This window comes from Aplysia californica, unplaced genomic scaffold (genome assembly GCF_000002075.1).
Source record: "Aplysia californica isolate F4 #8 unplaced genomic scaffold, AplCal3.0 scaffold00723, whole genome shotgun sequence".
Lineage (NCBI taxonomy): Eukaryota > Metazoa > Mollusca > Gastropoda > Aplysiida > Aplysiidae > Aplysia > Aplysia californica.
The window spans coordinates 214,340-226,446 of NW_004797993.1; the positions used below are offsets into that span (position 1 = coordinate 214,340).

A 12,107-nucleotide genomic window follows, 5' to 3' on the forward strand; every position below is an offset into this window, starting at 1 on the left:
AAAAATCAGCTGAGATATAAAAAGAAATAGAAAGAAGAATATCAGGGAAGGTCATTCTATGCAGAAATTCAAGAAACTAAAATAGTACAAAATAGCACTCGTGAACCTTTTATCTTAGGCATGCTCACATATGCTTTGGTTTGAGCTGATTGAGTTACAGACTAGTGGAAAGGGACACGTTTTGTAATTTTAAAATAAAATATAAAGAAAAAGAGAGAGAGGGAGGGAGGGAGGGCATGTGTATTCATGAGGTGGTATTTTTGTATATTTGTAATTTGTCTTTACTATAAGACAAAAGTAAAAAGTCTGAGAGTTATTCTCACCATAGTTTTGTGTCTACCTGTGTATTAATTTTTTTCTCCATAGAAGGGACTTGCAGTGATGAAAGAGATTTGAGTGCCGTTGGAGCTCCAAGTCTGTCTGCTTTGTATCAAGGTGAAGGTCCCAGTGGAACAGATGGTCTCTCTAATAATTCATCAGGTCAGCATGCTTCCCTCGAAGACAGCCGGAATGATGCAAGTGTTCAGAGACCCCCAAGGCCTGCCTCATGTGAAGCAGGACAAAGTGGTCAAGTTCTTTCCCAGGTTGGAAATGCCAGCAGACGTGACAACATTGGCAGTGCCCGTTCTTCAGAAGGTGCCTGTTTCTCATCGATTCTTCCTAGTGAAAGAGGTTATAACTTAGTGTGCACTCCTCGAAGCAACTTCCAGCGCAGCAGCTCCGGTGGGTGTGGAGACAGGAGGAGCTCTGAGAGCAGCCAAGACAATAGGGAGGATGGCTCAGGCACAAAGGGTGGTGCAGAAGGTGGTCGCGACAGTTCCAGTCATATGACTGGGGCTAGAGGAAGCGTAGACTCGGACATGATCTCATCTAAACCTCGGGGTGTTGCTCAAGGACGGACATCTCGTGCTGGACTGAGAGGCATGGTATCTGTGGAATATATGGAGAGATGTGGAGAAGATTATAAAGAAGATTCATCGGATAAAGAACCTGGTGATTTTGATAAGAACATTGATACAGAGGAGGAACCACCTGAACCAACCAAAAGAAAGTCAGAGGAGCTGGCTGGGAGGAGTTCCAAGTCTGGGTCCCCATACTATTGTAACATTTGTAACGCGCGTATGGATACAAAAGCTATGTATAAAATCCACATGGCAGGTGCAAAGCACATGTTCAATGAATCCAAGAAATCTGCTCCTACGAGACAGCTGAAGCCTGTTGCGAAGACAGAGTTCAGTGATGATGCCTGTGATACTGCTTGCAATGCGGTGGACACCACACCACGACCATACCAAATTGAGTTGGTTGAAAAAGCGCTTAAGAGTGACTCTCTTGTCTACCTACCCACAGGTGAGTTAATGTGTCATTATGAAATAATCAAATTCTGTGAATTAATTACTTTTTAAACTATTTCAGTTTTGAGAGAGTCTCCTAAGGTAGTCCTAGGCCTACTTTTGTTCCCAATTTTCTCTCTTGACTCTTTTTCTCTTGTTTTGTTTTTTCTGTTCTGATGTATTCTGTTCCAAGTTATTTGGAAAATTTATGTGTCTTTTTAGTTTTAATTTTTGGCTTTTGTGTCTCGGTGTAGTTTACAAACATGGCCTTCCTTGTGGAAGAAGGGGATTTGATTCATAGCAGAATATATCCACTGAGCCTCGTGTCCTGATTGGGGAAGCCATTTCGTCTGCTCTCAAAATAGACTTACTACCTGTATATCAAGTGTGGGACTTACGCTTTGACAATAACATATTATAATAGTATTCATGGATGGCACTATTCACAATATCTTCCAACATTACTCTTATCTCTTAAAAACAATTTTTTCGGGGCATGAGAAATTTCATCCTTCCTCTTTTCCTTTTGAGTTACTTCCTCAAGGAATCATTTCCTCTGAATTGTCATTCTATGTAGCTTTTCTGTCACAACAACCCAAGTGGAAACCACTCTTATCCGTTTTTGCAGATTTCACTGTTACAGGAGTGGCCATTCTGACCATGCTTTTTTAAATTAATGTCACTTCAACTGCTTTTCATCCAATTTGCCATAATAGGACTTGTTCATGTTGTGAATCATGTGGTTCATAGAAATAACTAAATTTTGCTGCGACTGCTCTCTGTGATGAGTTGACAACCTTGGGATTTTATCTGGTACTTGAATTGCTAGATAAATGTTAGATAAATAGTGAGTGTCTTTTCATCCTGTTGTTTGGCTAAAATATTATAATAACAAACAATAGAGAAAATGACAAAAGACCTGAACAGTTAGATTCAAACTGAGGTATTTTTTTCCATAGCATCATAGTTCAAAGTTTGTTCTTAGGCATTGTTAATTGGTACGTGTTCTTTGGGCTGTCTGGTAATTTTTGCTGAATCTCATGATACAGACTCAACTATTCTGACAAGTGTCGACTCCACAGTAAAACAAGTGCTATGTGTGTGGCGTCGATGGCCTAGTAGTTAGGCTCTTAGACTGACAACCGCAAGTTCATGGGTTCAAATCCCATAAGGGACCCGATGTTGTGTCATTAGGAAAGGCACTTTACCCAAATTTTCCTCACTTCATCCAGGTGGGAATGGGTACCTAGCTGTAGACAGCGAAAGATCTTGTCAGTTTGTTAGTGTTTGAACACGTGCAATCCACAACTTGCACTGTATGCTTCCCGGGAAGGCAAGAATGTTTCTGAGTGTTCTATGGTCTGGGGTAATAATGGTTGTATAGGGCATAGAGCATGCTGTAGAGTGTGGATGTGCGCTTTATAAATGTAAAAATTATCATTATATTTTTCTCTCTACTGTTGCATCATATATATTTTTTTCTCCTATAATATTTTTTATGATATATCTCACACATGCATACATACTTACTGCCAAACCTTCTCTAACAACAAACTGTCTTAAACAATCAGCTGTACAAACAACAACTTTCCACTTCCTTCTTGGTGTTTTAAAAATGTGGTAACGCAACTTTTGAAGAGGACCACCTGTGTAAGATGACCACTTTTCTCCTTGACAATTGGTGGTTGTCCTGGACTGGTTTGACTGTACAAACTGTGTATATGTGTGTACTCTATTTAATGATGTTGATTTAATCTTTTGTAGATTTAATAATTGCAGCAGTATGTAGTCTGTATTTGCTCCTGCTTCTTCAGGTACTGGCAAGACACTGGTTGCCGTTGTGGTTATTGCTGCTATGCTTGAAGCCAACACAGACCGTCCAGTTCTCTTTTTGGTAGACAAAGTCCTGTTGGTCATGCAACAAGCAAAATATATCAAAAGGCAGTTGGGTCATCGAAAATTCAAGAGGTATTATAAAGCCAACAATTTGTTTTACGTTGTGTGAGTAGCCAAAGTTTGAATGTTCAAATTATTTTCTACCTGAAAAAAAAAGTGGATGGTTAGTGGGTTCTCTGGTGTAGTTTGCTCTTTCTTTCCTATCAAGCATCTATCATTCTCATCTCTCCTCCTTCTTTTCTATGTATGTTACTCTTAAGTGACACCTCTAATCTTTGGCTTTTATATAACCTATTTGTATTGCAAGTGTCGTAAATCTCTAACTATCAGTTTAAACTTGAAAATAAAAAGTCTAGAAAAGCACTGTGGAGGTTGTGGTCGAGTGGTGTAAGGACAATGTGGAAACATGGTTGTGCTACTTGGTATTCACTCTGCTATTTCATCCCAAATAATAATTTGTAATCAACAAAAATGTTCACCAGCAGGGCTGTACGTAGCATATGTGTCACGACGTGGTGGAATCAGGCGCTTGACAGTTTTGGGGCATATGGAGTTATTGGTATCGTCATAAAACCTGTCCATTTACCTTGCTTGCGATGACAAAAATATCTATTTATCTCAGACACAAGTCAAGATATTGGCGATTGAAGGAGGTGGAGGGTCACCTGGTTTCATGGGTAAAATTAGCAAGAAAATAGCCACCAAAGTTGAGTTATTTCCTCAGTTTGAGAGTCTGTGGAAACTGAAAATTTACATCTTTTATGCCTTTAATCAACGTTTTTCAGTAAAAATCCGCACCAAAATTTAATGGACAGGAAAGGTGTTGAGCCAAAAAACAAAAATTCAATAAAAATTCCCATAACCTGCGGAAAAATGCCAGTTTCTTGATTTTCATTATTTTGACGAGCGCCTGATTTCACCACGCTGCCTTACATATATACCCTCAAAGTTTATATATGCAAGTTTCCCGCCTCATCAGTGTCTCATGCTTTAGATCAAGGAAGTCTTTAGGATGTCGAACTTCAAATTGTCAGTCTTGATTATATCACATAAGGATTGCTGTAGGATAAAACGACCAGCACCCTTAGAATCGTGATATCAGGTTATAATTATAATTTTAAAACAGACAAAAGTTTTGTTAGAATGTACAGACATTCTTTGGCAGTCACAACTTTTACAAGTTACCGGATAAAGATTCGTACTTGGCTGTGGTGAAGCAGTTTATTAAGAGTGGAGACTTGAATCTGTCATTCCTTTTTTAAACGTAAAGCTTCCTTTCTCCCTTGTATCCAACTGCCAGGACACAAATCTTGTATTGAGAAAGAGTGAGGCTTCAACTAGAACAGATTAAATGTATTATACCCTTCTTTTCATTTCAGAGTGAGTCTCACCAAAGATACTGAAATAGAGGAAAGAGACTTGGAAGTTAAGATTATTTGTGGTGGAATGCAGAGCAAAAGCACACTGCCTATTTGGAAGCATGACATTGTGGTCACCACTGCAGGTAAAAATCTGTCTATTGTCACTACCTGAAAGAGCTTTAAAAATAAGTTATATAATAATAATAATAATAATAATAATAATAATAAAATAATAATGATAATAATAATAATAATAGTAGTAGTAGTAGTAAAGCTCACTTCTATTGTGGCTCTTGGTGCATCACAATAGATTTAAAGAATTTTTTTTTATTGATTTCATTTGATACAGAATCCATAGCTTGATAAGTCAGCAAATGATAGTATAATTGCCAAAATGTACAGTGTTGTTGTGAACAGGGAGTGAAAGGAATGAATGTTTGCTGTGGAACTCGACAAATGGCGAAGTATCTAACTGAATCAAGTTTTTTTATTTTATTGATTTGTCGCACTTGTCATGCACATATTCTTCTAGTGTCAAATGCAGGATGATGTTAGTTCATTCAAAATAGTTTTCAAAGTGGTAAAACAACGTAAATAACTGACTTCAATAATAAGCATCGAGAGTTTTTAACGTTTCCTCAAAATTATGAAATGAGCAGTTACATCACTGTGCCTTTTCTCAGGCAGAAATCCTTTGAATGCTGGAAATCCCCCTTGTGGAATCACTCTGTTTCACTTATTTTGAGTTTCTCTTTTAAATATGTATGAAATGAAGTCCTAGTCAGGGTGGAAAAAGGATCCCAATTCTATCCATCTCAAAAGGAAAATTTTGTTTTTGATTTTGTCCCGAGGGTCTGCTGTTACTGTCACTTTGCCATCACAAGGCTCATATAGTAGAAACCCTTGCCATCACAAGCATTGTGGGGTTAAATCCAAAGATACTGGGCGGTAAACATCACCGATCGGCATTTTGTCACGGGAGCGGAACATCCGCGTTCTTTCCGATCGACGAGATGTGACGGCAAAGTGTTAATTCACTCAACCCAAGGCCTATACTTCCAGGTTGTCAGCTCTCCTTAGAGATTTTTACAACTTTTTGAGAAACTGAAAAAGTACTAAATTTTAACATATCCTATTCAAATTTCGTACACATTTTATTAAAACCTTTATTTGTGTGTATTGAAAATTTGAAGGCCAAATATATCACTGTTTTTATGCAATACTCCATGGGAAAAGGTCTATATATAGAGAGAGAGAGTAAAAAAAGTAAACAAAAAGCGAAGAACGGAAGTGCGTTTAAATTTCACACCTCCTCACATGGTTCACGAATATAGCTTTCTTTGTTCTAAATTTGGGCTTGCATTTCTGGTCGTAGTCTGTTGCAAACGAAGAATGGTTACTCTTTCAATTAGGCTATAGTCTGCCTCACACAAAAGTAGAGTTTCCGGTCACAAGAGCGAAATTTTCCATACCTATACTATACTGTCGAAGTTAGGGTTGGAGCATTGCACGTTCATACCGATATTATGGGCTTTAGGGCTGGGTGAATTAAAGCTTGAAGCTGACTGGAAAGACAGGACTAGTGCACAGACAGGAGTATGATTATGTCCACTTGGAGATTTCACAGTTTTAATTTTGTGGACCAAACATTTTTCTGACCGAGTCTACAGCTCTCAGCTGGTCTTCTTACTCCTCCTTGGTATGGTCATGATTTCATTCAATGTTTTATGTTTTAGTAGAGGTTTTACGGTGCTCGCAACTGCATAAGGTCATATGAGTGCCAAATTTCATTTTAAACATGTCTCAACATGATATGATGCTGATAATAGTGGGTATAGTATTGGTAAAGATTTGGAGAGAGAAAATAAATGAGTACAGGCATGGGTATGACTGGTTGGGAACTGGAAGATTAGTACTGTAGCCTATAAAAACTTCAGTGATGGGTCTTACTCATGAGTATTTTTCTCTTTGCGTTCCCATTCTGGAACTCAGGGGTTGTCAAATCCCGGTTCTTCAACCTGAAGTACAACTGATTTTTACATATGTGACCATTTTTCCTAATTGGTAGGGCTCCTTGCCTTCGGTCAGCTACATTCCAATTTCAAAGGTACTACAGTATAACATGGATAGCTCGAATTCGTCAGGACCGGCCTCGGTAGTTCGAGGGATCTGTAGTTTGAATGATATCTTACAAAGATAAAGAAGAAAAAAACAACAACCCGGGACCGCAGGCACTGTTCGACAGATGCGTGATTTCTGCTCTTCTGTGTTCTGCCTATCTGTGTATACTGTATATACTTTTCATACTGACTAGAGTATTTTCAGTTTTGATGGGAATTAATTTTGAATTTTGCGCTGGTGGCAGCTGAAGCCTACTCTTATTGATTTTAGAACCACCACACGATCATTAATGTGGGCTACTTGCACGACAGGACCTCCACCATGATTTTTCCTTTATCCGAGAAGGTGAGAGTTCTGGATTTTATTTACTCTAAGACCAGGGGTGTGGCTGAAAGACAGCAGTGAGAAGGAGCCAGGAGTTGTAGTAGAAAGATTCAAGAGTAAGGGAGAGAAGAGCAGAGATGGGGATAGGGTGGGAGAATATGTGACGGAGTGGAGAGAAAGACTGATGACAGAACAGGAAAAGAGGACAAAGGAGAAAATTCTAGAGCAGATAGAGTAGAGGAGGTAGTCTGCGCTACCCTAAGCATAAAAAGTGACCTTGCGAGTCCCCGGTGAAAAGGGAGGTAACCGCACAATAACTGATGAGAAGCAAATTTCATCTGCTATCGTCGGCCCAGCGCGCTTGGCCTGCTTTGTTTGCCTGTCTCCCTCAGTAGTGGTATTTGTGAGGCAAAGTGAGGGCGGGTGTGTGCGGCAATGAGCGGGGGTGCGCATTCCTGCTTGAGGGTGGCGCATTTTATGGAGGGGCTGGGATAGGGCGGGTCTTGCAACATGTCCTAATAACTTCTTATTATGAATCTTATATGCTAACGTATGATTTTCTAACCATAAAGCAGGAAATATTCTTACACATTGCACAAGAGTTAAGAGTTACAAAAGACACTCAGTTTTTATGCATAGCCAAAAGACAAAAAACAAAAAATAACTGAAGCCAACACTTACAAGGGAAACAGTAATCTATTAGTCAGTCTAGATAACTCTGTAAACCATGAATTAAATTATATAAGAACAGCAAAGTAGAGACATGTGGATCTAATTGCACATGGATAAACAAAGATATTGTTTACACTATTTGTATGGCATCCATGTCTTCCTGAGTCTTGTCCTTTAGGTCCATCTGTTTGACACAGTTGGCGTGCCACCACTTGTCACAAAGCATGCACTGAGTGAGCGCTACCTGTCCTGCGGTGGTGGCTCCACACCCAGCACAGTTGACTGTAATGTCCCCACAATTGTCGGAGCTGTCGTCATACACCGGCTCTTCACCTGAGTCAGAGGAATCTTCCTCCTCTTTCTTCTTCTGTGAGGCCACAACCAAAGCATTCATCTTCTTCTCATGAATTCTCCTTTTCTTCGCCTCCTCTTTCTCCTTCTTTGCCTGCTCTCTTTGTTTTTTCTTCTCTTTTTGGCTTTCCTTCTTGTCTTCAGCTTGTGCTAGCCGTTCCATCTTTCTCTGCTCTCTTTGCTTCTTTCTCTCTTCCTTCTGCTGTTGTTCTTCTTCTGCCTTCCTCTTCTTCGTGAGTATCATCTCTTTACAGTCATTTTTCCACTGATGGACCGGGGCACTGTTGGCTGGGGCCTTCTAACGGCCTTGTTCTTTGAACAGGACGGAAAAGTGAGCATTTTGTCGATAGTCATCTACCCGGAGGGATGCTGAGGTTCCAGGGCTCTTGCTGATGGCTGGGGGAGCGGAGGAGCTGGACCACATGTTGTAGTCGTGGTCGATCTTGAGATCGTATCCATTGTCATATCTTTTGAGGTACAGGTCCACTTTCTCTTTTCCAAGCTTAAAAAAGTTAATGGAGAATATTTCCTTGAGTCGGTGACGGCGAGTTTGTGACGTCGTGGATGGTTCAGAGGCAGAAGAGGCGGATGGGGGCAGAGGCAGACGAGGTGGATGACAAGTTGAGGGTAGGGACAGGGGACCCTGTGAAGGTGCAGCTGGGTTCAGCTTGTCACTTGTGAGGACAACGTCAGGGTTGTAGGGAAACAGCCCTGACTTGATGAATCCCCTCAGGGGCGTTTTAGCCGAGTTACTGTTGTCCAGGCCTTCAATTCAGGATGCCGGCAAACGTCCTTAGTGTGACGGATTCCGTGGTGTCCCTCACAAACTTCCTTACCCCCTCTCGCCACGCTGGCTTAATAATGGCCCCAAAAAACGCCTAGTCCAGAGGCTGTGTCAAGTGGCTGGTGTGGGCCTTGATGAAATATAATATTGCCCCGTTCTCGCTGCAGAGGTCTGTGATGCGAAACCCCGCCTTACCAGACGCCATGGCGGCACTGCGCGCCAACCCCCATCCATCCCCTCAGAGAGGCTGAGCGGCTCCGTGCTTTGCTTAGTACTGATGCTATACGCACAACACACTGCTCTGTGTGGAGTGCAAGTATACACATCTTCATAAAATGCATTGACAGCCTTACAACTACAGGCCAATGCACTGTTAGAATACGTAATCAGCAAGCCTGGAAATAATTTGCCTTTGTGTACGAGCTATAAGCAACCACAGCGACCTGCAAATAATCTTGTGCTACAGGAAAGGGTGCTGCCGGATGTTGATAAACGCGGGAACACTCTAGCATGTTTAAATTGGTTCATACCACTGGGTTGTCGCGCAGACCCCCCTATCGCACAACCCCGCCGCTACTCTAATGTTATCTTCACTATCAGGTTTCGATCCCAGGACATTTGGACCGAGAGGTGAACACCTTACCTCTAGACCACAAGAGCCCACGCCCATGAGATGAAACTAAAACAACTTTTCAACCCCCCACCGTCTTTCGGAAAAAGAAGTAAACGCCACCTGCTTCCTTCTTTTAAGGGAATTTGTATTGCTGTGCTCTAGGCTGAAACAAATAACTCCTGTAAATCATGATGTCCATACAAGGGAAATACCAAATCAACACACGTTTGCTGGTCTCTTTTGTGTGATGTTCTGTGCTTAACACATTATACACCCTAACAGGCCCGGGATCCTTATGTGCTCCACCCTAACTCGCCGGGAACTTAGCATCCTTAGAAACAAAGTCTCACCTTGACGAGACTCTGGGACCAAGATTTTGATTTGCATAGTTATTGCAAAATGTTTCTTCTTCCATTTGATACCGAAGCAAAATTTTTCGGGCCAGTAGTTTTAGTACAGTGGAGTCCACTTATAAAAAGTCCTGAAATAACAAGAAGTCTGTTATAAAGACACTATTCTTAAACCCCGTTTTTTTCCTTTCTTTAACTTTGTAAATAAAATACTGCTATAGTGCAATTGGACAAACACGCGAGTCGGTTATAGGGGAATATTTCTGTTGCCATGCATAGAGCACAGGGCAATTATAATATGTAAAACCTCGCCAGTTGAGAAACTTGTTGGTGATCTAGCGAAACACAGAATGGGAGAGCCCACGTGTGCCATCAATGAAGGCCGCAGCGAATGAGTGGGGAGGGTGTGGCATGCGCAGACAAGCAGAACGCATTGCGTGATAAGCCAGCCTAGATTATCTAGGCCTACTATGCCTTTCCCTTCTCCGATGCGGGGATGGAGAGGTCACAGTGCTATGATGGATGGAGCGAATGTCTGACATGAGCAAGCAGACGGAATGCACCACAGGGTGTGGTGGGGTGGGGGACAACACAGCGGGTGAGTCTTGAGCCCTTTCCTTCTTATCGCCAATGCAGAGCTGTCAACATCGCTAGTGCTAGAGAATGAAACCTGATTCGATTTTTTATTAAGCAAGAACAAGAGGTCATGTTGAACAAAATTACCATCAGCAGAGATAACAAAAAGAAAGAGAACTCCAAACTCATAGATTAGGCCTACTTTATTATTCCCCTTACATTTATTACTGGATCCCTTATAATGAAAATCCTGCCGTAACGGACATTTCGCTCCCGTCCCTTCCCTCTCGTTATAACAGGATTCCACTGTATTAGAACCGATCGAAGTGCAATCGCGTTTCCGTCAGTTCGAAAGTGTCTCGACTTGTTGAAAAGCAACACAACTGAGTTTGAAAAAGGAAATAACGATGGATTTGAGCAAAAGAAATCATATGGCAAGTCAGATGAATCAGATTTTGATGAAAAAGTTATTGCAAGAGTTTGGGACGATTCAGATTGATCAGATGTAGAATTTAGATCAAGGGCCAGGACCCGACCGTGAGGCTGAGAGTGAGAGTGACGGGTCGGACGCCCCGATTGAACTAAAGTTAGAACATTTCCAAAAGTTTGCACATACGTAAATTTATATTTTCTGAAACTACATTCATTTTTCTTTTTAACTTTTATTTTTTTCCGGATTTTTGGAATTTGTTTAGTATTTTTAAAATGTGTTTTTTAAAGGCTTGTATTCACGGGAGGTGGGTTCCTTTTCTCTTGCTTAGAATCTAGGAACGCACTTCCCGTCCAGACCCCTAGGGTGTAATGTGAGTACAGTTAAAATGGCATAAGCAATCTGCGTTTGATCCTCCTGAACATTGGTGAAGTATTTTCCCCATGGTATTGAAGAGGAACTCTGTTTCTTGCCCACTCTTGCAGCATTCTGTGACAACATGCTGTCCAAAGGGGTGGTCAGATGGGAAGACTTTAGTTTGGTGGTGCTAGATGAGGTCCATCACTGTGGAAAGCAGCACCCATATCACAAACTGCTGAGTGTCCACCACCGGTGCTTGCCCTATGAGTCCCGTCCAAAGATGTTGGGGCTCACAGCTTCTCCGGCTGGGAAGTCTACGGTTGAGGAAGCCTACAAGATGTTGAAGAACCTACTCAGCAACATAGGTCAGTATCAACTAGAGTGTAACCTGAGAATAAGGGGGTGCAATTCGCTGTGCTGGGGAGAAGGTCATTGTTCTTCTTAAGTACATTTTCGGCCATGACTGAAAAAATACCCACTAGGTTATTTTGATTTCAAGATATAGATCAAAGCATTTTAATGGCTCCTTATAAAAAAGTCAAGAAAAATGAGGGAAGAGAAGGGGATTCTTGTTGCTTTCTTGTTGTTCATATAAGCTTGAGCTGTAACGATCCCTAGCTTTAATAGAAATTTTTGAATAATTTATTGCAAATTTGCTTTGGAAGGGATGAAGATTTATACTTTGATATCGGCAAAAATTCTTTTGTTAGATATTTAGGGAAAATTTAGTAGTTTCTGGGTACACAAAAATGACTGTCTGCTCACTAGAGCGGTGATAAAGATGACAATTTTTCTGTAAGAATTATCAGTATGATGTCAACTGAACCTTAAAGACTAAGCACCTCAAAGTGAAGCACTGTCGAACCTCTGTAAGATGGCCTCCCATTATTGAGAAAAGTAGCCTTCTAAGACAAGTGGCAGTCTTTGGGGTGGGG

At 41.1% G+C, this 12,107-nt stretch overlaps 2 protein-coding genes across 5 annotated transcripts in view; both read left to right on the forward strand.

Moving 5' to 3' along the window:
• The window catches only part of LOC101845577, a 68,756-nt gene that overhangs the window by 24,988 nt on the left and 31,661 nt on the right, over positions 1 to 12,107 (forward strand). The gene's annotated exons all lie outside the window — the stretch shown is intronic.
• The window catches only part of LOC101845957, a 54,529-nt gene that overhangs the window by 23,945 nt on the left and 18,477 nt on the right, over positions 1 to 12,107 (forward strand). Inside the window, exons 3-6 of the mRNA XM_005108818.3 lie at positions 367 to 1,350; positions 3,149 to 3,302; positions 4,610 to 4,734; positions 11,298 to 11,537. Of these exons, the coding sequence (XP_005108875.1) occupies positions 367 to 1,350; positions 3,149 to 3,302; positions 4,610 to 4,734; positions 11,298 to 11,537 (1,503 nt within the window). The remainder of the gene's footprint in view (positions 1 to 366; positions 1,351 to 3,148; positions 3,303 to 4,609; positions 4,735 to 11,297; positions 11,538 to 12,107) is intronic.